Below are 27,015 nucleotides of genomic sequence, written 5' to 3'. Positions count from 1 at the left end.
CTAGGTCCAGATTTACATCCGGTAGGAGTTCTCCAGAAACACTGTACACCCAGTTAATTAATTAATTAATTAATTAATTTTTTGTTTAGCAGACCCGGGCTGGGTTCAACCCCACCAGCTCTGGAGCATGTGGCCAGCGCCCTAATCACTAAGCTGCAGGCCCCAGTTACTTTAGCATTAATTACATGGGGTCCAGTTGTAGACATTGAACCCTATAAGATGGATGCATATATATAAATACAAAAATGTCCCCTTTCTTTACAAGGAACAAAAGAAACTTATTTTCCTTTAAGCAATTCCTTTAGAAATTGTTCTTAACAGCATAAAAGCCAGTTGGTCACTGATAGGGAGTTTTATCTTCCCTGGAGATGTGTACTCTGTCCCTTCTGATAGTAACAAGGAACTACTGGACCAGCTATGACAGAAGTGACTCTAACTTCAGACTTACCTATTTTTCTCAGTCTCAGTGTCTGAAAATACTGAGTCAGCACCTCCGCCAACATTACAAACCTCATCACCATCCTCTTCCTCCTCGTCAAAATCAGAAGTGTTCAGGAAGTCAAAGCTTTCTAAAGCACTTTCAACTGTCAGACTTAAGCTGGAAGACCTGCTGTGGCTGACCGCCGGCTTGCACTGCAGAGGCAGAAGGCACCAGGGAGAAGGTCAACACATTCACCAGGAGGCGGAGGACGCACCACACACAGTTGCAAAGGCAAGTGTTTTTTTCTTTTTTTTCCAAGCTTTTATTTATTTATTTTTTGGCATATAAAAAGGCATTTAAAAAAATCTTTATATCCAAGGGGGGGATAAAGTACAATCATGGAGAAAACGGCACAATATCTGAGATTTGTTTCAAAACAATCCAGAGGGAAGTAGGTAGAAAAATAGATGGAACAGGATTGGCCACCAAGTGATCATTGTGTGGGTTAAGGGATGGGCACCTTTGGATCCATTATGGGAGGTTTTCTACTTCTGTTTAAAATGTTTACAACAGAAAGTTAAATGAAAACCACAAAGCCTTGAGAAACAGAAATGCTATATTTCCTCTGCTTAATGCTCATCCTTAAATAAAAGACAACCAACAGGGTTGATACCAGCCAGTCTCTAATTCCAAGTGGCAACCTCATCAGTGTCCCAAGACAGGTGCTAGCTGACTAAGGCACCTGCTTAAGGACTAACAGAGGAAATTACAGAAGAGGAAAACTGCTCAAATTTACCTCGCCCAGACGTTCTGGGCAAGAAGTCCTACATTTTAATGTTATATTCACAGCTTGTAATTTTTCCTTTCAGTATCAAGGAAAAAAATGAATGGTTTGACCTGACAAGAAGTAGCCCTACTTTCTCTGGGGTTCTATGTTGAAAGGAACAAATTCCATCACTTCTGACCAGGCCCTGTAATTATGGGAGCAAGCCCCTTCTATGGCCTGGAGCATTCTATAATGCCGGGCATAAGCCAGAACAATGCCAACTGCTATGGGCACAGAGCAAAGAGAAGGATTTCCAAGTATACAAGAGGACGCTGGGGCAAATTGAATGGGACAAGTCCTGCAAGAAAGAAGCACTAAATGTCCTCCATCCAGTTAGGTGGCACGCCTTGCTGATTTCTTAATACAAGGTGGGAAGGGCCTCGTGGGGATTTGTCTCTGACACTCAAGATGGCACAAAAGCACATGGTAAAACGTCTTTCAGTCTTTTAAATCACAGTTGTGTCATTCACCCTCAGTGATCTCCGTCCAAGAGGCAGCATCATTTAGTTTCTGATCCTCAAGATGTTTAGCATCCTAGGAACGTGAAGGAGGGGGGAGAAAAAGAGAGAGCTTTGTCCAGCTGATGCTTTAATTCTGGCTGGATGCAAAGCCATTTGCCCCAGACCTAAACTCTCAGGATGTTTTCAATCTCAGGGACAGAGGGAGCCAGTCTTGACTTAACCCACTTCTAGGGTCCTTTTTCCTAAGCTAGCTATCTGCACGACTTGATCTTGTACAATACAGGTGTGCTTAAAAATTGGTCATAACAAAAATACAGGGTAGTTGAAGATTTTAATAGCATGATAGTTTTGGAACAGCAACAGATTGAAATAATGCTCTGGAAAGAATATGTGCCCACCTGGTCTTTATAAGACTAATAGAGGATGTGCTTAGTGTTTCCTAGGGGATTGAGCTCCGTATCCACATCCTAGAGGCCTAGAATGGAGCTGCCAGCACCACTGGCCTTCTTTCTATAAGCCATTCACATCACGTGGGGTCAATTTGTGTCTCTGCTCTCTCCAGTGAATACTTTTGGCCCACAAAGCAAAGCTGGTCAACCGTGCAGAAAAGATGGATGCTCAGTGGAGTACCAGATAAGCAGCCTCCAGGCTCCAGCCATGAGCTGATGCTTTTGAACTACACTTTAAAGAGAGCAGATTCAGAGTGCTCTTCCCTGCTTCTTGGAGGCTATTCCCACAGCTGAACTAATCTGTCATGAGCATTTGAGGACCTGGAGAGCCAGAGCCTGAATTATCATCTGCCTTGGGCACAAATCTCCTCCACAGCTAGGTCAGCATGAATAGAGAGCTAGGATGGTCAGAAAAGCCTTGGAAATTGTAGTTTCAGATGCCTGTGGGAAGGCCACGTTTTACAACTGCCACACAAAGAGCTGCGACAGCCTTCTGTGGGTTGGTTCTCGAAGCTTGCCACTGCAAGCTGATTCTCAAGCCTTTTCATAAAGCAGGTCCTCTAAAGAATGACTCTTTCAGGAGAAAGATCCAGGCTCTCTTTTATATGACAATATAAATCAGAGTGGCAAAGCAATGAATACAAGAAGTGGTAGTAAGATTCGAGACAGAGATCCAAGTTCTGTCTTCTTGTGCAGTTTTCTTTTGCTTTTATTTAAGTGGCTGGGTCTCACTTTGTTGCCCAGGCTGGAGCACAGTGGCATGATCACTACTGACTGTAACCCTGAACTCCTGGGCTCAAGTGATCCTCTTGTCACAGCCTCTGGAGTAGCTAAGACTACAGGCATGTGCCACTACCTGGTTAATATTTAATTTTTTTTTTTTGTAAAGATGGGGTCTTGCTATGTTGCTCAGGCTGGTCTTGAACTTCTGACCTCAAGTGATCCTATGGCCTTGGCTTCCTAGAATGCTGGGATTAGAGGTGTGAGCTACTGTGCTTAGCCATGTGCATTGTTTTGAAAAAATTTCATCTGTATGTCAGGGGAAGACAAGGGCCTTCTGATGGAGCAATATGAGCTCACTATTAGGACTGCCTGCTTCAGAGGAAGTCATCCCTGTCATGCTACCTCCCCACCTCTACCTGGGCTATCTGATCACCAAGGATTGAGGCAGATATCTCTGGTGGAGGCTGCAAGAGCAGAACGAAAGATTATTTACTGATGATTATTCAGAGATTCTGACTTCCTGATTTGGGCCAAATCCAGAAGGGAATCCTCCAAGCAGGCAGTGCTATGTGGGGATGGAGGGTGGGGCAAGAAGGGGAGAAGGATGCCCTTGGCTCTCACATCAGAGCTCTGACTCCAATCAGGAAAGGGGTGCTCTGCTTTCCTAGAACCCTAAGAGCGAGTCTGCTCAGGGACGTCTGTGAGGCTCTGATCAAAGTGCAACCATTTCTCATTTGGGATTGGAATGATTAACTCTGGGACTGGAGGAATTCTCTAGAGTTATTCATATAAGTCCTAATCAATGCAGTTAGTAATCTCCTGCTGTCAGGAAAACATAAATTAACATGCACTGTTGCCATAAAAAAATCAATGCTATTTATTTCTTTTTTGAGACAGAGTCTCACTGTGTTGCCCCAGTTGAGTGCTGTAGGGTCACAGCTCACAGCAATCTCAAACTCTTGGACTCAAGTGAGCCTCTTGCCTCACCCTCCTGAGTAACTGGGACTACAGGCACTCACCACAACACTTGGCTAGTTTTTTTTCCATTTTTTAGTAGAGATGTGTCTCGCTCTTACTCAGATTGATCTCGAATTCCCGAGCTCAAGCAATTCACCCACCTCAGCCTCCCAAAGTGCTAGGATTATAGGTGTGAGCCATGGAGCCCAGCTTAAAATCAATGCCATTTAAAGGATTATCTATTGATCCTGTGATTGGACAGGATTTAAAAAAAAGATATGCTATCTTAAATAGAATGCTGGTTTAGGACACCTCTTTCCAAACCTAATCCAAATTTTCTGAAGACATACTTACTTTTAGAATATCATCCAAATGCATGACTTCTTGGTTCAGATCCTGAAACTCTTTATATTGCTCTTTATGTGGTTCTAATGCGAGGAAAAGCCCATTAAAGGCATCTTCTAAGCTTCCATCTAGAAAGGATCTACAGCCTTCAGACTCTCCACTGACAGAGCCCTCAAAGAGCAGCCTCTCTGTGGCCACTGGCACCTCTGCCGAGGTGAGCCTCTTGACCAGCTGCTTCGTGATGTTTCCCTCAAAAGTGTCCAGTTCCACGGGCTTGAGTTCAGAGGCCTCCTCAGACTCTCGCAGAAGTGCCTCCGCTACATCTTTCTCAAGGAACAGGTGGTCAGCCCCAGGGCCTGCAGACTGCCGGCGGCAAGGCTCAGAAGTGGCCGAGGCCCGTTGCCCAGGCTCTTCCCGGTCTTCCTCCTGCAGGTGTGACTTTGGCTCCTGGCCTTCTCCCAAGGAGTTCCTGGAAGAGGGCAAGCTGGTATCATCCCTGCCCTCATTCTGGGAGGACAGGCTGCTGTGGTGAAGCTCTGCAGGGGTGATGGTAATTTCTGGATTGGTTGAGTTGGAGATGAGGGTGCAGTCCCCATTGGGCAGGTCGCTGAAGCTGAGAGAGAGTGGCATTTTCTCTTCAGCTGCCTTTCCATCTTCGAAGATGTCATCAGGCAGATTTGACTGTGGGTGAAAAGTACTTTGTTATTATATTTGATACAAATAATGCATTGGGTGTGGCTTAATTCCACCTAGGATATACAGTGACTAAAATGCAAAAGCCGAATTTTCATAGTATTAGCTTTTTATTTCTTGATTTCTGTGTGTGTGTGTTTGGCTGGCAAAAGAGAACAAGCCATTAAAAAACTATTTCCCTTGGTGAATCTAGGTGAAAGTTCATGGTACTATTCTTAGGTTTGACATTACTCAAAAGAAAAGTCTGGGTGGGTGGGGATGGTGCTTGTTTTCTGCATCCCAGGATCTCACAATATTTGGCAGCCATAGTTATGAATAGTTCTACTGATTTTTTCTTTTTCTTCTTTTCTTTCTTTCTTTTTTTTTTTTTGTAGAGACAGAGTCTCACTGTACCGCCCTCGGGTAGAGTGCCGTGAGGTCACATGGCTCACAGCAACCTCTACTGTTGGGCTTATGCGATTCTCTTGCCTCAGCCTCCCGAGCAGCTGGGCCTACAGGCGCCCGCCACAAAGCCCGGCTATTTTTTTGTTGCAGTTTGGCCGGGGCTGGGTTTGAACCCGCCACCCTCGGCATATGGGGCTGGCGCCCTACTCACTGAGCCACAGGCGCCGCCCTCTTTTTCTTCTTTTCTTTCTGGCATCTATCTTTAAAGACTTTCTAACATTCATGCTATTTCATGGCAAAGATAGGATGTTTTGTTCTGCTTCAGTTACTTATTTTTTGAAAAATTTCTACCCATAATCCCAAGCTCTTGAAAATGTTTTAATTTAATAACCAGGCCATATATAATTCAAGGCCAGCCATACATTTACAGGAATAAGAGAAAAAGACTAATACATTGAACATCTGCCTCGGGGCTCACAGTGAGTCTGGAAACACTGAGTCCTCTGTCCAGCAGACCCACGCTGTGTCATGGGTACACCCTGTGCTTCATGAAGCAGAACTCTGAAGGAAGGGGTCAGAAATATCCAGGTAACCAAGATCATTGGTTTATTCTGGCTTTACAATTTTGAAGTCAGCTTTCCTTGTACTGTGGGATCAGTGTATAATGTCTAAATGCTGCTTGGTGAAAATGGTTATCTCGTTATTTGAGATTAACTCCATCAAAATAGTTCATTTTTCTTGGATTCCAGATTATTGTGTTTCTTTCTCCTGCCTTAGCCTCCTGAGTAGCTGAGACTACAGGCATGCACTACGATGCCTGGCTAACTTTTCTTATTTTGTGTAGAGAACAGGTTCTTCCTAGGTTGCCAGGCTGGTCTGGAACTCTTGGCCTCAAGCGATCCTCCCACTTCAGCCTCCCAAAATGCTGGGATTCCAGGTGTGAGCCATCCCGCTTGGCCCAGATTAGATTTTTAAAGGAAATGGCAAGTATCAAGCTAATGCCTGTTATAATTATAAACAGCTGATGAATTCTCATAACAGAGCTGGGAAAAGCCTAGCACACAGGAATGCTACAGTAAGTGAAATGGGGTATGAACAGAAAGACAGTCTCTGTGCCCTCCTCCGGCTGTGTCCTGGGTCCCATTGCTGCTGGGTCTGAGGCCTCAAGATCCCAACATGTGCAGTGAGCTCCATCTCAACTGTCCACTCTAGTCTGATGGGAAGGTGATTTATCTTAACTGCAGGGCAAGTAAAATGACAAGTCGCTGGGACACTCAAATAATTTCTTTTTTTTTTTTTGTTATTGTTGCAGTTTAGCCAGGGCCGGGTTTGAACCCGCCACCCTTGGTAGATGGGGCCGGCACCCTGCTCACTGAGCCACCGGCGCCACCCAACACTCAAGTAATTTCTACAAGCTCAGTCTCTTCACCTCTGGGCCTGAGAATGTTTCCTTCTGTTAGTGATTATGAAACTGCTCTCAAAGTCCTGGAAGCAGTGGGTCCTGATGTTCCTCTTCTTTTCCTGCAGCTTATTTATTTTATTTTCCTCCCTCCTCTATTTGCACACCCTCCCCCTAAAGCGTGATTTTCAACTGGTGTGCCGCCGCACACAGGTATGCTCCGAGAGGATATTTTAGGTGTGCCTCGGAATTTTTTTTTTTATTGTTTGGGATTCATTGAGGGTACAAAGAATTAGGTTACACTGATTGTGGTTGTTAGGTAAAGTCTCTCGTAATTGTGTCCCGCCCTCAAGAGGTGTGCCATACACTGTGAGCCCCCATCCCTCATCTTCCTACCCCACCCCTTGTGTTAGATCATCTATTGCCTTTATATTAAAGTCTCGGAAATCTTTAAAGATCATTAATGAAATTATTTTTGAAAGAAGCTCAAAGCACAGTAAGTATATTCTTTATTTTACTCTTCTTTTTGATCAACATAATATAAGTGTGCTGTGGAAGTTTAACTACAGGTTCAAGTGTGCTGTGAGATAAAAAAGGTTGAAAAACACTGCCCTACAGCTTAGGCCTCTAGGAGAGATCCAAGGGGGAGCTGTTGGGGAGAGACAGGACAAGGCCTGGAGTCCTACTCCCTGCACCTCCTCTGTGGGGGTCCCTCAGGCATCTCCCAGAACCCATGGGTCCTCCAGGTGGTCCTGCCCAGCCTCATCCCATGTCCTGGGCCTGAATCTCACAGCAGCACTGAGGGACAGGGAGGCAGGGGGATTGAATTTCCAAAGTCCTCCTCAACCATGTCTCTCGAGTTCTGATTTCTAAACCTACCTGCATCCACTTAAGTGGCAAATACTGAGTTAGAATAAATTGAGGCCTCCTGCCCAAGGAGTGGAATGGCCTACGTGCTGTAAGGGAGGGTGATGTGGTGCGGGGAGGGCCCTATCCAGGGAGAGCTGCTGCCCCAGACAGAACTAATCCTGGAGCTCAGCCTTGGGGGTGGGTGAGGCAGAGGCCAGGAGGAAGAGGCAGAGGAGGAAGAAGCACATCCTAGAAACAACAGTGTCTGGGAAGACGTGAGGTCCTGAAAGCATGTGGTGCCTTTGGAAGACACTGAGAAGCTCAGAGGGGCCAGAGCAGAGGATAAAGGGTGGAAAGATGAGAGACAGGCCTGAGCTGGGCTGTGCCTGGATGGGGACGACCACTCTGAGGACCTTTGTGTTGACCCAGGAGGCTACAGGAAACCATCAAGTTTTTTTCTAATCTTAATCTTATTTAAATTATGCTATTAAACTTCTACTGACTCTCCCCTACAGCCCTCTAATGTGCAGCATATGAGCATGAATTCTATTTGAAATTTGAAAGTCTATTAGAGTTTAGCCTGGTCCTTTCCACCTGCATTTTTTAATTTGGTGAATAAGATACAATTATTATTTACTAGAAGACTTTAGTCCTTTCCTCACTGAACCTTCAAGATTACTACAGTCTGGGAAGAATAGGCTACTCAGTGTATTCTCTGGTGACATAATGTGTACATACAGTGTAGGTTACCTATTATGTTCCTATGAATTAAGGGCTTCTTTTATCAAGGTATTATAAAATTAACAAACACTATAATAAACTAAGACTGAGAGCCTCTTCAAATAGAAATAGCGCTAGTAAAATTGGTTGAAATCCTTCTGCGTTCCTTGAATGCTAGTTTTTGAAAGCCTTAAACTTATTTACCTTCTGAAATAAAATCTTGTTTGGCCTTAAGTGTAAATGTAGTTTTGAAAAATGAAAATCTTGTTACCATGGATATCTTTGCCACAATGGAGAAAAGTCACAGCACAAACAGAGATCATTAAAGGAGAAGGTCCACCTTCTCTGAGAAAGCGGCATGCCCGGTTGCGTTTCCCACACTGAGGACGGGACAGCTGTAATCATTACCCAGCATGCAAGAAAGAGAAGACCAAATGAGAGACATGCCGAAAGACAAAGGCCACAAGCTCCTCAAGTCAAGGACGCCACACCTGGGCAGGCCACACTCACATAAAACTCTAGCACGGCCTTGGGCCTCAGCCTGAGGGATGGCAGGTCACTGAAAGAGCGGCTGCGATGCAGCTTGGCAAGGAAAGTGTCTTGCAAGGCACTCAAGACAGACAGCTGCCTCGGCTTGTCTGGTGAAGGATGCAGCCACCGCTTCAGAAGTCAAAGCAAGATGGGGGAGTCAGTGGGGAGAATCAGGTTACCATGTGCTGTTAGCTGATTAGCAAGCATTTCTGATTAAAATAAGCAGGCCATTATTTACAGCTACTTCTTTAAAAGGCTGATCTTAAAGAATGTTTGAAAAACTCTGTAAGTTATCATCAAAGCACTAGGTGAAGTGGGTGCAGGGAGAGGAAAGACAGAGGAGGCCCCCCACCCCTGATGGAATTACTGAGAATCCCTGACACCGTCCGGGAAGCATTTCAAACACTAGGGGCAAGCACTGGCTCAGGCTCATGGATACTACTCCAGAAATCACACTGAACTTACAAAGAAGGAGTGGTCTTTGAAGGTGGGAGTCTCCGGGGTCCCCTGGCTGTACATGGACATTCTCCTTTGCAGGGCTGCAGCCTTGTTCCCAGCGCCTGAGGATGGGGTCGTGTCCTCCACATCAAACGGACTGCAAAACAACAGGGCTCCGTGTGTGCATGTTCGTTAAAAATCACCTATAATCAATGGACTGTGGGCCAAGTGAGCATCTCCTACTAAATTAAACAAACTCACACCACTGGGAACTGGGCTGGTTTTGGCTAAATTGGTTGTCAGAAAATAAACCCAGATAAAAGAAAGTGGAACAGAAAATGGAGTCTAGACCCACCCAAGGGAGCCCCGATTACTATCACATCTTTAAGCACAATTTATCTGTACACCTGGATGTGTCTGTTTCCTCACTGATATTAGAAACATAAATGTATAATGCCTGACCAACAAAATAAGATGTTGGAAAAGTCAATGAAAAATTCTTTGAGCTTTGTAGGACTAACCACTTATAACAATATAAGAGATTAACAGACTATTGTTCAGTTCTAAAGAAAACACTCAAAATAGAATCCCATTCATTTCAGTTGACACAGAGCCTCTTGTGATTGAGAAGAGACTAACAGTCTGCTCACAATGATGCCACTTATCATCATGACATCCAATTCATCCAGCAAGAAGAATGATCTTGCATCTGAGACGTCAATGACCACAGACTATGAGGAGGGAAGGGCTGGGCAAAGGGCTCTGATCTGAAGCTGTTTTAATGACAAAGCAACAGCGTCTTTGTTGCTCTCACACCCGACTCTGCATTGTAAAGGAGACTCTGAACATAAATACTCAACATGTCATATTTATTTGGCTACCTACCAGGAAAAGAATACCAAATGTGAGCTACAGTGTTAATAGATTATCACAACCTTTCTCACAGGGTGACTTTGGAAAAACACTTTTAAGTTCATCGCTTTGACAAATGATACCTCTTGCCCTTTGGAAATACTTTATTTCAGTAAATAGAGTGTGAAGGAACCAAGAATATTCATAATTTTCCAGAGCAATGTGCCATATACATACATGTGCCAAGATAAAGTGGGTTAAGCAATCAAAGCATCACAGCAAGGATCAGGAGCTTCCTGAGGGCAAAATAGCTCCTATTAAACAGTTAGCTTCTTTCAGATTAGTTTACTTGAGAAGACATATTTCTTTATATATTTAAATGTAGGGAGAGAAGGAGGCATAATAAAATAATTTAAAATAAAAAGAAGAGAGTGGGCTCGGCACCTGTGGCTCAAGCGGCTAAGGCACCAGCCACATACACCTGAGCTGGCCGGTTCGAATCCAGCCTGGGCCTGCCAAACAACAATGACAGCTGCAACCAAAAAAATAGCCAGGCATTGTGGCAGGCGTCTGTAGTCCCAGCTACTTGGGAGGCAGAGGCAGGAGAATTGCTTGAGCCAGGAGTTGGAGGTTGCTGTGAGCTGTGATGCAATGACACTCTACCCAGGGGGACAGCTTGAGGCTCTGTCTCCGGAAAAAAAAAAAAAAAAAAAGAAGAGAGGGAAATGACTCATGCTTCCCCAACCCTTGCTTGTGTGCCTATCACCTGGTGAGTCCATTAAACAGGTTCTTTGTCTGAGAGATTCAGACACATTGGGTCTGGCATAGTGCCTGAGATTCTGCCTTCCTGACAAGCTCCCGGGTGCTACTGATGGTCTGTGTCCCAGCTTGAAGTAGCACTAGGCTGTAGCACAGCAGTTCTCAACCTGTGGGTCGCGACCCCTTTTTTCCATTTGTAACCGCAGCAATTAGCAAGGTTGAGAACCACTGCTGTAGCACATATTTTCACATGATGAAGTAAAAGAATGGCAACTTACTACCAGGTGATCTCCAAGTTCAGTTTGATGGTGCCAAGGTCATTGATGTCAACAGCCACCACCTGAGGTCGGGCTGCAAATAGCTCTTTGGTCTCGCAGGTGACGCTGCCTACCAGGATGTGTGTTGCTAGCCCTTTGAGCTCCGTGACCTAGCAGAGAGGGAGAGGGAGGAAATGCCTCACATTACAGCAGAGGAGAAAGGAGGGATACTCTAGGATCCTTTCTCTTTTTTTCTTAGCCAGTTTTGTTATTTCTTTCAGCATCATATCTGAAATCAGAAGTGGACAATTCAAAAGCTCATGTTACATCGACTTTTGCCCGCTCTGACATGACAGCAGCTGTCTTTGTGGTGGATCGCAGAGAAATCTGCAGGACAGAGGAGTGGCAGGCAGAGGTCACAGGTAAAGTCCCCCACCATAGATCCCCCACCAAAGTCCCCCACCCAGCCATGGCACCAGGAGTGATGACAGAAGGCAATGACAATACTGTACCTTGATGGAAATGAACCCAACTATTAGGGGCAGGAAAACTGTTTCTTCTCCGTCCCAGCTCTGCTTGCCATTTACTTCTATCTTGCCTTTCAGTTTCCACCTCTGCCGGCCATACTTCATGAAAATCTGGCGAGGAGAATCCAACAGCCCTCATGTTCCACTGACCACCCTCCCCCCCAACACCAAGGTCAAAAGGCAAGGCCACAGGTGACTGCCAGTCTTCTCCTTCTCCAGCCTCTCCTGCTACCCCCTTACTCCTGGGTCTTGGTAGAGATGATGACTGAGAGAGGAAGAGATTTGTTTTAAGGGAGTTAAGTTCTGCTTCTCTAAGACAGAGGGGTAGAGGGTTTTCATTAGTAAAAAGTCACCGCTCTGTGCCCTTCTGTTCACTCTTGTCAAACAGTTCTCTTGCTTGTTAGTTCTATATCAATAGGGCGGCGCCTGTGGCTCAAGGAGTAGAGCGCCGGTCCCTTATGCCGGAGGTGGCAGGTTCAAACCTAGCCCTGGCCAAAAACCACAAAAAAAAAAAAAAAAGTTCTATATCAATAGAGCAGCCATTGGGATTAATTCTCCACATGCCCCATCTCCTTTTGAGAGATAAGAAATCATCAGCTAAAGGCCTGCTGCAAAGTCTCATGCCTGTAATCCATAACTACAGGAGCCCGAGGCAGGAGGATTGCTTGTGCTCAAGAGTGTGAAACCAGCCTGATCAAGATCCACCACTACTAAAAATGGAAAAATTAGCTGGGCTAATCCCAACTACTTGGGAGGCTGAGGCAGGAGAATCACCTCATCCCAGGAGTTTGAGGTTGCTGTGAGCTGTGACACCATGGCTCTCTAGTCTGGGGCATTAGAGTGAGACTCTGTCTCAAAAAAAGTCAAAAAACCAAAAGAAGCAAGGAAGAGAGATATCCTCCTTCTGAATTAGGGAGATGGGGCTGGACAAGGACTTATTATCCAACCCACTCTGGGGAGAAGGTGTGCCATCTCCCTGTGGGCAGACAGCTTTAAAGTTCACCCCTCCCAAGAGGTATGATTGTAGAAGGTTTTGAAGGAGACAGTCAGATGAAGCCATCATATAAGTTCCTTTTTGAAGGAGGAAAAGATCACAGGCTTTATGGAGTGTATATTTGATAAAGAAAGATCTAGATGTTCTTATTCTTCACTCATGATTCTGGATTGGATCTTGGATTAGGAAAAAAAAAACCTGCTACAGAATTAGGATACTGGACAAATATGAACATAGACTGTATCAGTGACATTAGCTAAAGTGCCAATGTCAGGCTCACTGGTGTGGGGGACTGCGCAGTCTTATGGGAGAGAATGTCCTTTCATTCTTAGGAGAAGAATTTGGGGATGAAGGGTCAAGTTCTCTGCATCTTGCTGTAAGAAGGTTCAGCAAAGTAACAACAACAATAGTAACAATAATGAAGCAAATGTGGCATAGTGTTAAAAAGTGGTGCTGAATCCAGATCAAAGGCATGTGGAAGTCTTATACCAATATCAATCTCCAAACTTTCTCAATGGGTTAAAATGTTTTTCAAAATTCAAAATTAACAATAAAATGAGTCAACTTAAGAAACAAAATAATGACAACTGGCTCCCGCCCTTCAAGTTCTCAATTCCAACATATGGACCAAGGCAATACTCACCTCATACTGATCTCCAGGACAGAGGCGAGCAAAGCCAGCCAGACCTGCAAGCAAGCAATTGGGAATTGAGGTGCAGAAGGCATCTCCCCTCCTTATACACCCATACCTCCACACAATTCAAGTAAACTGTCGGACCTTTGTGCAAACTCACCCCCTTTGGGGGTGCATCCATGGGGAACAGCTATTTTTGGAATTCTTTCTATCATAGCTTGAGAGGACACTCTCTGATGGGGTGAGGGAAGAGGTGGATTCCAAGGCAGGGAAGGCTGTGCAAATGTGAACTGGTGCTTGTGTACCTTTGGACAACTTAAGGTCCACCCAGATTCCAGGATCCGAAAAATACATTTATTTCTGCAATATATCTCTAAGAAAATGAACTGATCTCTTGTTTCTTTTTCTGTCCTAAGAGTTATGATTTTTAAGTACCTCCCAATTGAGTTAAGAGTCACCGTTTTCCCTCTGTTTTCCTCATCCTGTTACCACCATCTACTGTGTTATGAAATACCTGAAAATGGATTATCATTTACACAAAACCAGTGATTAAGAAACTAAATAAAATCAAGCCAACCAACCAAATGACAATAACCTACACCCCCAAAATGAAGATGTGACTTTTCTTCTACCGTACCACCGAGCAAGTCATTTCTTTTCTTTTTCTTTTTTTTTGAGACAGAGCCTCAAGCTGTTACCCTGTGTAGAGTGCTATGGCATCACAGCTCACAGCAACCTCCAACTCCTGGGCTCAAGCGATTCTCCTGCCTCAGCCTTCCAAGTGGCTGGACTACAGGCGCCCGCCACAATGCCTGGCTATTTTTTGGTTGCAACCATCATTGTCGTTTGGCAGGCCTGGGTTGGATTCGAACCTACCAGCTCAGGTGTATGTGGCTAGCGCCTTAGCCGCTTGAGCCACAGGCGCTGAGCCCCAGCAAGTCATTTCTTTCTTTCTTTTCTTCCTTCCTTCCTTCCTTTCTTTTCTTTTCGTTCTTTCTTTCTTTCTTTTCTTTCTTTCCTTTCATTAAATCATAGCTGTGTACATTAATGTGATCATGGGGCACCATACACTGGTTTTATAGACCATTTGACATATTTTCATCACACTGGTTAACATAGCCTTCCTGGCATTTTCTAGTTATTGTGTTAAGACATTTATAGTCTACACTTACTAAGTTTCACATGTTCCCTTATAAGATGCACCGTAGGTGTCCAGCAAGTCATTTCTAACTGGATCTGCTCAATTTCAGATCCAGGATGATCTCTCTCTGGTGCATCATTAAAGACCATCTTGTCATACTAGATGGCCACTATCTCGGAACATCTCAGGAACCCAGGGTTTGATAAGTTTTTTTCTTTTTTTCTGTAACTATTTGTTGAAAGCCCATCATGTATGAAGGTCTAGGCTAGGCATTGGGGTAATAATTTGTAAATTAAGAAAGATTTTACAGGCTTGGTGCCCACAGCACAGTGGTTACAGTGCCAGCTTCATACACCCAAGCTAGTGGGTTTGAACCTGGCCCAGGCCAGATAAACAACAATGACAACTGCAACAAAAAATAGCTGGGTATTGTGACAGGCACCTGTAGTCCCAGCTACTTGGGAGGCTGAAGCAAGAGAATCCCTTAAGCCCAAGAGTTTCAGGTTGTTGTGAGCTGTGACGCCACAGCACTCTACTGAGGGGGACATAGTGAGACTCTGTCTCAAAAAAAAAAAAAAGAAAGAAAGAAAGAAAGATTTAGGTATAGATACCTATAACAGAACAAAATATGATTAAAGCCCACAGGAATGAAACAGATAAGGGTCCCGTGTCCAAGCACCTGCAGACAGTAAGATGGAGCTAAACCCAAGGTTGATTTCTCTCTTAGCTGCAAGTTAGCCTACTCCAGAGAATTTATTTTACCCCATTTCTTTACCTTTAAAATAGGAATAACAGTGTCCACAGAAATATCTGTAAGGACAACAGAAGGCATCTAACACATAGTAGGTGCTTAAGACATAGTAATGACTATATATCCGGATAATACTGTTTATTGAGCACATACCATCTACTATTCATTAAAGAGGTATCATCATATGAGAAGACACAGCAAACATTACGGAGGGGAACAGCAGTGGAGAGAGCTAAAGGAGTTCTTTGCATGTTTTCTGTATTATGTATTTTCATGAGAATGTATTACTTCTATAGTTAAATTTTTAAAAAAAAAAAAAGCTATCTTTTTTAACATAAGATAGTTTCATGGAGGAAAGTAGCATTTGAGTAGCAGAATACACTGCAGTAAAATGAGGGCATGGGTGCACAGATACTTCCAGGCTGAGTGAATGGCATGTGAGCATTCAACACTATCTGGATGCCTACTGTGTGCCTCCCGTGAATAGAGGTGTGGAGAGGAAGGCATGCAAGTTACACAGGCATAACAAAGGCTACAACTAAGCTCATCCACAGTCACTTATTAGTGACCCCAGCTTTACTGTATTTATTTATTGTTTGTTGAGATGAAATCTCACTCTGTTGTCTGGGTTAGAGCGTTAGTGGTGTCATCACAGTTCACTGCACTTGCAAATGCCTGTACTCAAGCAATCCTCCTGCCTCAGTCTCCGAGGAGCTGGGACTACAGGTGTCTGCCACCATACCCAGCTAATTTTCCCATTTCCAGCTTTAATCAGTTGTTTCTGATTTTAGTTATTTGTTAGTTGTTTCTGTACCAATCACAAAGCAAAGCTCTCTACATTCGCAGGGACCTAAAGACTCAAAGATTTAATTAAGGAAATTATAACAAATTAAATAAAAATAGGCCCAAACATTTTTATTACCTTTTAATTTCTTGATGAAAATAACCAATGAAATTTTATAATAAAATAATCCAATTAAAGAAAAAAGCAGGACATAAAATACGTAGAGTATGATCTCAACTACATATAAGTATATCCATAATGAAAAAGGTCTAGAGAAGCATTCCAAACTGTTAAAATAATCATCACTGGTAGGATGAGATTGTGGAGAAAGTTAAATTTTTGACAGTAAGTTATAATTATTATTTTTTAAAAATTAAGAATGTATTTTGTAATAAAAAAGAAAGGTATTTAAAAAATCACACACTGATAGGCAGCATGTACACAAGAAAAGCTGGTTGGATATTTATGATAATTTTAACAAAATTTAGTACTGGGCGAAGTGATTATGAGTGATTTTATTTATTGATTCTCTATGTTTTAAAAAATGAGAACTGGCTCGGTGTCTGTAGCACAGTGGTTACAGAGCCAGCCACATACACTGAGGGTGGCGGGTTCGAACTTGGCCCCGGCCAGCTAAAAACAACAATGACAACTGCGACAAAAAATAGCCGGGCATTGCGGCAGGCACCTATGGTCCCAGCTGCTTGGGAGGCTGAGGCAAAAGACTCTCTTAAGCCCAAGAGTTTGAGGTTGCTGTGAGCTGTGATGCCACAGCGCTCTACCAAGCGCAACATGGTGAGACTCTGTCTCAACAATAACAACAAAATAATAATAAAACATTAAAAAATGAGAAGCTACTACTTTCTTTTTTTTTTTTTTGTAGAGACAGAGTCTCACTTTATGGCCCTCGGTAGAATGCCGTGGCCTCACACAGCTCACAGCAACCTCCAACTCCTGGGCTTAAGCGATTCTCTTGCCTCAGCCTCCCAAGTAGCTGGGACTACAGGCGCCCGCCACAACGCCCGGCTATTTTTTGGTTGCAGTTTGGCCGGGGCCGGGTTTGAACCCACCACCCTCGGTATAGGGGGCCGGCGCCTTACCGACTGAGCCACAGGCGCTGCCCCGAGAAGCTACTACTTTCAAAATGTCAAAACAGAGATTCAGGAAAACACCAACAATCTTATCATGGTTACCCAGTGATTTCATCAAAGCAGCCTGAGAGGAAATAATTTTGATTAACTGGCATAAAAACAGTTCTGTGATTTTTTTTAAATTTATTTTTATTGAGACAGAGTCTCATTTTGTCACCTTCAGTAGAGTGCCATGGTGTCATAGCTCACAGCAACCTCAGACTCTTGGGCTGAAGCGGTCCTCCTGCCTCAGCCTCCAGAGTAGCTGGGACTATAGGTGTCCATCACAATGACCGGCTATATTTTTTAGAGATGGGGTTTCACTCTTGGCTCAGGCTGGTCTCAACTCGTGAGCTCAAGAATTCCACCCTCCTTGGCCTCCTAGAGTGCTAGGATTACAGGTGTGAGCCATGCCTGGCTCAGCTCTATGACTCTTAAGATTCCTTTGCAGACAAAGATATCAGATAAACCGAGTCCTTGGTTCCTCAGCATCTTCAAGTTGTCATTTATAACCTTTGAGTTCTGGGTTGTCGTATATTCATTTAAACATGATTTTACACAGTATGTTTTGCTTTCTAAGAATAGCCCTGTTAATAAGTTGTAAGACTCTTGAATGAGCAAATCTGCATTCCACCTGCCCTGATGGACATTGCCATGGGCAAGATGGCAGCAAAGGTCCAGGGATGCTTTAAAAAAAGCACCTCCTGTTACAATTATTTGTCAGTAGATGGCAGCAACTCATCAGTTCCTCATATCTTCCTAGCTATGGAGTCGGTCCACCTAGAACAGCTTTCAGTAATGATTAGAACATAAGCCACTTAAGACTTAGTGAAATAAGAACACTATTAAAGAAGCCTATTTTCACTAATAATTTTCTGAAGCATTTAGTCCTTAGGAAAAAATACTTCTGAAAGAAAGCACAACTGACTAGCTCTTACAAATCCCCAAATGGACATGCTAGTAATTCTAATAAATTGCTTCTTGAAAACCTCTGCAAATTTGTTCAGGATTAATCATTGTCTATTTATCTGTGTAATTATAATGGAATACTGTTTAAAAAGAAACTTATCAATCAGTGTAACCTGGCTTATTGTACCCTCAATGAATCCCCAACAATAAAAAAAAAAGAAAAGAAAAGAAACTTATCTAGTATTGTTGATAGATAAAGGTGCATAAAGGGGAGAAGCCTTTGAAGGTTTTTTTCTTCCTCTTTCAAAATTACCAGAAATTTTATATCTAAAGAACTTTACTGAATGGGAGAAAGATACTTAGTAGTGATGTTTTTGAGCTTCTCATTCCATGTTGTTAAAGCAAAATTTCTTGGAACCAATACAGTGGCATTACTGATACTCTAATTACAGCAATAGAGTAGCAAGATAGCAGCATCTAAAGCCATTCTGGTGCTGTTGTTAAAGTTCCATCCGCTGTGCATGCCACTGTATACACGGCATACAATTAGCACTAAGAGTGAAGCAACGACAGTTATAACCTGTCTTTGAGACCTGGTGAGGTCTCTATCAGGGTCTGGTCTGGGGGCCTGGTGGCACCTTCACAGTTGGGGAAAGCTGAAAGTTTTCTCAGCAGTTTTGTAAATACTGTTGGGTGACCTAGAAAACTTTTATTATGATCAATCAACAAACCATCATGGGAGTTACCTCAGAGGGATGGACATGGGGAGGTGGTGGGGGTCAGGAGAGTTTTGTTTCCCTAGCAAATCTAATCATACCTTTGGGGTATTTTTCTGACAGTGCACTCACATATTACTGATATGACAGCTGCCCACCCTTGCCTCCCTTTGCTCAGACACCAGTCTGCCAGAAGAAAGCTCTCTAACATATTTCCCACTTCTATGATGATCTTCCTTTCCAGGAGTCACACTTCCTACTCTAAGGAAAATAGCCAACTAGCTAAACAGACAGGGGGTCCTATTACAGGCCTCACTGATTTACTGACCAGACACAAATAATTCAGGTTTACCAGCTCCCTGGTAGTTCTTCCTTCTCCAGAAGACTGCCCTGCCCGGAAAGCTGCCGGGCTGACACAGACTTCTGCATATCTACACTGCCTGGAACTTAATTTGAACAAAGTAATAACAGAGGGAAAACTGTTCTCTCTCTAAGGAACCACATCTCACCCTCCATCCCGGTTGACAGGTCACAGATCTAGTGCTCTCTCTTTAGCCTCATATTCATGTCTTTTCATGATCAGTCCCCAACTAACTCTCCATAGCTCTTCTCTCAAAAGCTCTTTGGCCACACTGGTCTATCTGTCACTTTGGAACATACTTCACCCTCTTTGGTGCATGTTATCCCAGTGACATTCATTTGCTCAGGGCAACCATTCTAATTTAACGATTACACTGGGAAGCCTTCCTCCTTCCTGCTCCCCTCCTCCCCAGACAGATGTGTGGCTACCTTCTCTCCTTCCCCCTCAGGCTTCTGCAGCAATCCGGTCACACTATGGGTCCAGGTGGCCATTCATTTTATTGAATTAGAATGCACTGGCTCACATGCCCATTTTCTCCAGTAGATTGTGTGACACTCAAGGCCAGGAAGCATTCATCAGGAGCAGCCTAGTGCCAGCCCAGTGCAGGTGCTCAGTAAGCATTTGCTCTACCCTCATTATCATCACCACCTACTCCCTCTCCCCCACACAAGGTTGTTGTCAGTGTTGGGGATGAGACAAAAAGGGAAGTGTGGAAGGGTGTGGCAGGCAGAAGTTAGGGGTTGCCAAGTCTGAGAGAATTATGAAATTACCTCAGTTTGCTAATAGGTGTGTTGGGGGAAGATTTTACCAGAATGAATAACAAATAAGAAAGCACCTAATTGCAAAGACACAGGATTTCCTGGTTGCAGGAGGGGGTTTCCTTTTTTTTTTTCAGTTTTTGGCCGGGGCTGAGTTTGAACCCGCCACCTCCAGCATATGGGGCCAGCGCCTACTCCTTTGAGACACAGGCACTGCCAGGGGTTTCCCTTTTTCTTTATGGAGGAAGAGAAGGATTTCCCTGGGGGTGTTACCCTTGAAAGCCTTCTCAGATGTAGTTTCTGAGTTTTCGTGTGAGGTCAGGAAAGCAGAGGTGACACGAGTCTATCAGCAGGTTAGGAGAATCAGTTTCCTGAGAAACTGACAGAGCCTCTGGGAGAAACCCCGAGTTCAGACTGGGCAGTGAAGTGAGAAAACACACAGGGGAGACGTGGAAGTGTAGGAACAACAGAAAGATCTGTCTTTTCATTAGGGTAACTTATTACACTCCAGTGCTATGATTTAGCTGGATGGTAGGGTCCCCAACATCATCTGTCTGGTCACCAGACCTGAGGCTCTAAACCTCATGGGTGGATGGTCCCTTTCCTCCTGTCCCACTCCCAGGGTACTTGTGTACTTGGCTGAAGAGGATCATTCCATAGACAGACCATTCTTTAAGCAACAGTTCATAGTATTTTCTCAGCTCTGTTAGAACTGACTTCCCTCAAAATATGGGCTGGAGGTGGGAATGCATTAGGAGGCATGAGTGTTGGAATTTTGTTCCAAGTCTGACTCTAATACGTTGTGTGCTTTCTGGGACAAGTCATTTAACCTCTCTGGGCTCCCATTACTACCCCACCAAAAATAAATGCTCTTGATGATAGTGAGCCTCAGAAACAGGGGAAGTACAGGACTTTTTGTATTAATGATAGATGTGTGTGATTTGAATTCCTCTTAGATTGTGAGATTGCATGACCCTAGTCTGCTAGTCTGCCTGGGTGGTGCCTGTATTGTAGGACGAAGAGGGAAGTGTTTTCTGCTGAACACTGATTCAGGGCAGTTGTTTTCCAGAAACAAGCTGCTGATACAATCATTCTGAAAGTTTTAAAGATAAAGTCTAGGGCCCCACTCTGGGACTATAGACTTGGACTTGCTGGGACAGGGGCAGGGCCTGAATGGTTTTCGAACCACTGACTCTAATGAGGATCCAAAATGTAAAGAACGGACATAAAAAACTGAAAAAGCACAGATGCCAGACTCCTAGTAAAGTATTGAGATTTAACACTGAGTGATAAACAAGAGCTGCTGGCAGAGAAGAATGCAGCCCGGGGGAAGCTGAGGGTCAAGGTTGTCTCTACTCCAGGTATACGCATTCAGAGAGGCCCTTACACATGCTGCTTAGTGCCTGACAGAATAATTTCCCTCCCAAGTTAGATGACTCATTTGAAAATGAAGCTCTCCTGTTGAGCCCTTTTATAAAGGTCTCCCTTCTTTACCCCCTTAATTGCAGAAAGTAGACAAGAGGGTGATTAAATCCCCATTAGCAACCCAGGGATCAAGCTGCTAAGAAACCTCAAAAACAGAAATGCATAAACCCCAGCCCTCTTTGCTGCAGTCAAATGGGCCTAAAGTGGGGACTTGCCGGATGGCTGCTTATTTGACAGCCCTGCCTGGCTGCTGAGCTGTAAATCTGACAGCACTCAGATGCTCCACTTTCTAAAACCAGGCTTCCTTTTGGTTATGAAGATGCTGTGGTATTAATCGATAATGCTTCTAGATCGGAACTTTCTGGAATAAACACCAAAAAGGGCCCTGGGAAAAAGAGGGGAAAAGGCACAATCTTCTGTGTGTTTAGCACCAGGATTAAAAAAAAGTGGTAGGTATTTATTGGAAACGTGAGGGATAAAGGAACTATTTCAATAACACCACAAAGAAGCCAACAGACAAGTCTAGAATGTGGGACGTTCTGTACAACAAAGGTTTCTACAGCGAGTCCATGGTAGAAAAAAAGAATAGGGTTTGTTTTAGATTAAAGGAAACCTTAAAGATAAACCTAACAACTAATTATAATGCATAGACTTTGTCTGGATCCTAATTTGGCCTACTCAATTGTACAAAGCATTTGCGACACCTTGGGAGATTTGATAAAGAAATGTGTTAGTAACAAAGGCTTATTATTTCTGTTAGATGTGAAATGTGATAGTATTTGGCATAGTGGTTATGTAAAATGATGGCCCTGTTCTTTAAGAGATGCAAGAGAAGTATGCAGGGGCAGACTGACATATCTGGGTTTTATTTCATCAAATGACATCTCTTTCATCAAAGGAAAAACGAAAAAAAAAAAACAGATGAAACAAATGTGGCAGAATCCTGCTAATTATTAAACCTAGGTGATGGGTTTATGGGGTTCATTATAATGTTCTGTCTGCTTTAATGTATATTGGAGATTCTGTCATAATAAATACATATTTTTAAGTGTGTAGGCAAGTCTCAGGGTAAGAAACATCAATAAACTAACTTAAGCGGGGAGAGTTGAGAGTGGGCAGCATGGTATCTTTGCAAGGAAAATAAAAATAGTGTGTGCTGTCAAATTCTAAGGAGCTCTGCACTCCACGGAGATGGCTCCTTACTTTTTCCAAACAAGGAAAAGAATACCTTTCATCTTGATGGAGAATTCCCCCAGCAGACTCTCTAGCTCTGCTTCAATGGTGCACATATTCTGTGAAAAAGACAGGAGGTGGGCATTAGAGCGAGCTTGCTTTCACCCAATCAAAGCATGAGATGTTTTAATAGCAGCAGCAACCATGGCATGAACAACAGGAGGAATTTACTTGTTTGCAATGAGTTCCACAAGATGAGCTAGGAAATATTCTTAACAAAATGTTTAATCCAACTGTAAGCAAGATTTCTAATGTACAACAAATTTAGGGTCATAGACGAATACATTAAATTACATCAAAAACAGTCAGACAAATCTGGAACATGGACTATTCTACAGGAACTGGCCTGGACTCTATAAAAAGGTGGTATTGTAGGGGAAAAAAATACTGAACAGAGACTTAAAAAGATACACTAACCAAATTCAAGAACTTAACTTTAATTATGTCCTGATTTGAAAGACAAGCAAATAAACCAAAACAATTATCAATGACATTATTGGGCCAAAAATTTCAAAATGGATATAATATTAGATAATTCTATAGGATGATTGTTAATTTTCTTAGTTGTGATAAAAGTATGTGGTCATGTTGGAAATGCACGTTACTATTAGGAGATTCACGTTACATGTTACGTAGCTTAGTCATTCCACAATTATACATATTTCAGGACATAGTATTATAAACCATAGATATATACAATTTTTACTTGTCAATACATTTGACAATTTTACTTATCAATAAATAAATTTTAAAAAGATCCGTGCTAAAATATTTATGGGGTGAAATGGCATAATATTTATCACTTACTGTCAATGATTTCCATTTTTATATGAAAAATTAAGTATATGAGAGAGAGAGGGAAAGCAAATATGGCAAAATGTTACCACTTGGTAAGTCTAGATTAAGGTATGTGGTGTTCAGTATACTAGCCTTTCAACTTTTCTGTAGGTTTGCATTTTTCTTAGTAAAAATTTGGGGCCAAAAAAAGCACAGGAGCTGAATTCTGCTCAAGTGAGTGATTTAGGGTTTGTGCTGTGATGCCATGATACCCCCAAAATGGTTTCTGGGTCTGACAAGGATCCTCTCCTCAATCTGATGTTGAAGGATCAATGGAAGGAACATCATCTATACTTGGGGGTAGATGCATAACTCTTTGCAGTGTCTGAGGACCTAAACAGAGCTAGAAATCAAAAGGGAAAGTGCTGTCGCCAGGGGCCATCCTCAGCGAGGCCCTTCTGCTGCTTGGCCATATTATGCTTTGGGTGTCGCCTCTGTTACACTAAGCAGCAGTCTCCACGGAAACTTGATGCAGGGCGGCGTCTGCAGGCTTCTCCCTCAGCAGCCAGCCTCCATCAGGTCTGGGGGTCCGAGGGGTGGCCTCCACCTGAATTCTGTATGCTGAGGACCTCAGCCTTGATTTATAAAGCTGGAGGTTCTGCTTCTTATTTGTTAGGTCCTTTGTTCTGCCCCCAAATGATTGCTCTAATGAAACGCAAAGAGAACTGCATAGCTTTTTCTTTGGCGAGTTCTCAGTATCTCAAATAGCTTAGCAAAACTGGGGAAAACTTCTTTAAGTCTGAGCTCTGTGGAGCTTAAAGGCTTTTGAAAACAAAGTTTTCAATATTGTAAATGAATTTGCTTCCTCAGACCTGTTGGGTATATCCAAAAGAATGCATTCCAGTTTCCAGAAATATCACCTATGATATTGCGAATGTCAAGATTGCTACCGATATGTCTGAAAAACTTGGAGGGCAGCTAGGTTAAGAGTTGAGGACGTGCTTGGTCAAAATTTTCTCACTCGTGCAGCCAACGAGGAACTTTGCTGCACATGCATTGATACTCTGAGCTGTCTCGCCCTGGTTAAATCCTTATTTTAAACCCTGCTGGCTTTTGTGAACACGGGAGGATACAAAACCAACCATCTGATGTCAAGTGAGGTATGAAGCTACAAACGTCCTGGAATTCTTTCCTCTCTAGGGCAGTTCTTCCTCTTGCTCAAGGGCATTCTATGTCTTTGAATTTGTGAACAAAGTCATGATGCCATGCCCTGGCATTTGACCAAGGGTGGCTATTTCCGAAATGACCTGTAAATTATTCCAGAACAAGCAGCTCCTGCATGCTGCTGGTCAGTTATCTGCTTTTGTACTATAAACAGCCTCTATAATTAGAAATGGCTCTTCTGGTTTCCAAGACCTGTAGAAATGGGGTCTCGTGAACTAGGGTTGGTTCTAAGCCAGGGATTTTCCACTTGCAAGTTGAAAATGGTTTGGGGGTGGGTGGTAGCAAGACTCAGATCTCTACTTTCACATATCCTGAATATGGAAAACCAGCCACAGCATTACTAGGAATACCTGTGATGTTGACACTGATAGAAATCACACGTGTGTTCATATCATATCATTTGTTGCAGATAACTTAAAAAAATCATTTCTATTTTTCACTATTTTGAATTATCAGTAGTTTTGGAGCCACCGCTAGATTTCCTAATTTGATATATTAATATCATAGTATTTGACTTTTAAAATATTTTGACAATTGTATTGACAATATTGAAATGACTATTTCAATATAATCTTTCCATTCAATTCCTATATATTTTATTTTATGCATTTAAAAAACCTTATTCTCGGGTGGTACCTGTGGCTCAGTGAGTAGGACACCGGCCCCATATGCCGAGGGTGGCGGGTTCAAACCCAGCCCCGGCCAAACTGCAACAAAAAAATAGCCGGGTGTTGTGGCAGGTGTCTGTAGTCCCAGCTGCTTGGGAGGCTGAGGCAAGAGAATTGCATAAGCCCAAGAGTTAGAGGTTGCTGTGAGCCGTGTGAAGTCATGGCACTCTACCTGAGGGCGGTACAGTGAGACTCTGTCTCTACAAAAAAAAATAAATAAATAAAAAACCTTATTCTGAAAGGAAGAACTTTGGTAAAGAAGCCTTGTTTGATGCCGTGCAAAAAGACTAATTGGGTTGAGACAAGAGGCAACAGTGGGGTATACATACGAAGCATCCGACTGAAAGTCATCCAAAAGGTCTCTTGGTCCCCGGGCTGAGACAGATGCTCAGCTCTGGGAATTCTCCAACAGCCCCTCTCCAGGCTGATGACTTCATTCACGAAATTAGATCTCCTAACAAAGACTCATGGGATAGTGAAAAGTGCTGCTTTAATAATTCAGTCATTTCATCAAAGGCATTGGTATTAGGTGACCCCAGGAAAAGCGATGACCTCTGTGTGTCAGATGCTTGGCCTATAGGGAGTCAGAAACCAGGAAAGTACACTTCTGTTCACGGTTCTTTATCTTGTCTCTTTTGAGATAAAAATTTCTCACAATAAAAAAAAAATGTAGTAGGAAGTTTACTGATAAACAACACTGATATCCAGTGTAGCCATCTGAACCACAGGGTCTGTTTGACTTCCAGAGATAAAGCTAGACTAGATTGTGCACGAAAATATTTAGAAGTGCATTCAAGTGGCAGAAATCAGGGCACTTTGGCTTCCTCATTTTTAACAATTCTGCTGATTGCCTCTCTCATATACTTTTGAAGCAAATAGTAAAACTTGTCTCTTTGGAGAGTAGAATGAGGCTGTGGGTGGCTGCTCGCCTTGTTCTTTGCAGCTACCTAAAGTCACACCAGGCCAGGTTGCGTTCAGCAATTAAGCGAGTCATTTGTACCTCTGTGTACTCTTTGAAGCTCCTGTTGATCTCTGACAGACTCTCCCGGGCAGCTTTGCTGGCAGGGGAAGTTGCAAAGGCTTGCTTCATCTTGCTGGCACCATCTTGGAGGCGTCGTTGGATACAATAAGCTTCATAGAGTTCATCTACCTGCCAGAATCAAAACAGGAAACACTGAGGTATGAATTTGTTATGCTTGAAAGAAGTTACGTAGACCATTGTTATGTGCTGAAGGTTCTTTATGTTTTTGACCTCTACAAGGAGAATCATATAGAAGTGCTATTCTTTTAGCCAGAACCAATCATTTTTATTTTAGCCCCTGTGATCTGTTTTTTCTCAAAACAGATTTCACTCTGATTTTTTTTTTTTTTTCCAGACAGAGTCTCACTTTGTCACCCTTGGTAGAGTGCCATGGCGTCACAGCTCACAGCAACCTCTAACTCTTGGGCTTAAGTGATTCTCTTGCCTCAGTAAGTAGCTGGGACTACAGGCACCTGCCACAATACCTGGCTATTTTTAGATATGAGGTCTTATTCTGGCTCAGACTGGTCTCCAACTCATGAGCTCAGGCAATCCACCTGCCTCAACCTCCCAGAATACTAGGATTATAGGTATGAGCCACCTCACCCCAATCTTGTTTTCCAAATTATATAAAATAAAAATGCCTATCACTGGAATTACTTAAAATTACTCTTAGGTGGTATTGTTGGTCCACTGGAGGACTGTGTGAGACTATTCGTGAGACAAAATATTTCATTATTTAATATAACGAAGACAATAGCCTTCTTTGTATGCAACAAACACCAAAAGGGTTTATACAGTTTCACACCAAGGTGAAAACTTTGTAGTGTACTAGGCTATTATCGCTTTATTTTAAGAGGTATTGTCACAGGTGATATTTATAGATCTAGATTTAGCA

The 27,015-nt window shown here is 43.1% G+C and overlaps 1 protein-coding gene across 5 annotated transcripts in view; it reads right to left on the bottom strand.

The window, feature by feature from the left end:
- Positions 1–27,015, bottom strand: part of RIPOR2 (RHO family interacting cell polarization regulator 2) — a 269,719-nt gene that overhangs the window by 36,895 nt on the left and 205,809 nt on the right. For 4 of the 5 annotated variants that reach the window (XM_053602052.1, XM_053602053.1, XM_053602054.1 and 1 more), the window contains exons 7-14: positions 26,097–26,246; positions 22,423–22,486; positions 13,229–13,272; positions 11,577–11,702; positions 11,086–11,234; positions 9,224–9,353; positions 4,192–4,863; positions 449–633 (exon numbers count right to left, since the gene is read on the bottom strand). In XM_053602052.1, the coding sequence (XP_053458027.1) occupies positions 449–633; positions 4,192–4,863; positions 9,224–9,353; positions 11,086–11,234; positions 11,577–11,702; positions 13,229–13,272; positions 22,423–22,486; positions 26,097–26,246 (1,520 nt within the window). Of the gene's footprint in view, positions 1–448; positions 634–741; positions 1,782–4,191; positions 4,864–9,223; positions 9,354–11,085; positions 11,235–11,576; positions 11,703–13,228; positions 13,273–22,422; positions 22,487–26,096; positions 26,247–27,015 lie in introns of those variants that run through there. The other variant, XM_053602056.1, reaches the window with a different exon arrangement.

The sequence above is a fragment of the Nycticebus coucang genome, chromosome 9 (genome assembly GCF_027406575.1).
Source record: "Nycticebus coucang isolate mNycCou1 chromosome 9, mNycCou1.pri, whole genome shotgun sequence".
Classification (NCBI taxonomy): domain Eukaryota; kingdom Metazoa; phylum Chordata; class Mammalia; order Primates; family Lorisidae; genus Nycticebus; species Nycticebus coucang.
This window is presented reverse-complemented; position numbering and strand designations above follow the sequence as displayed.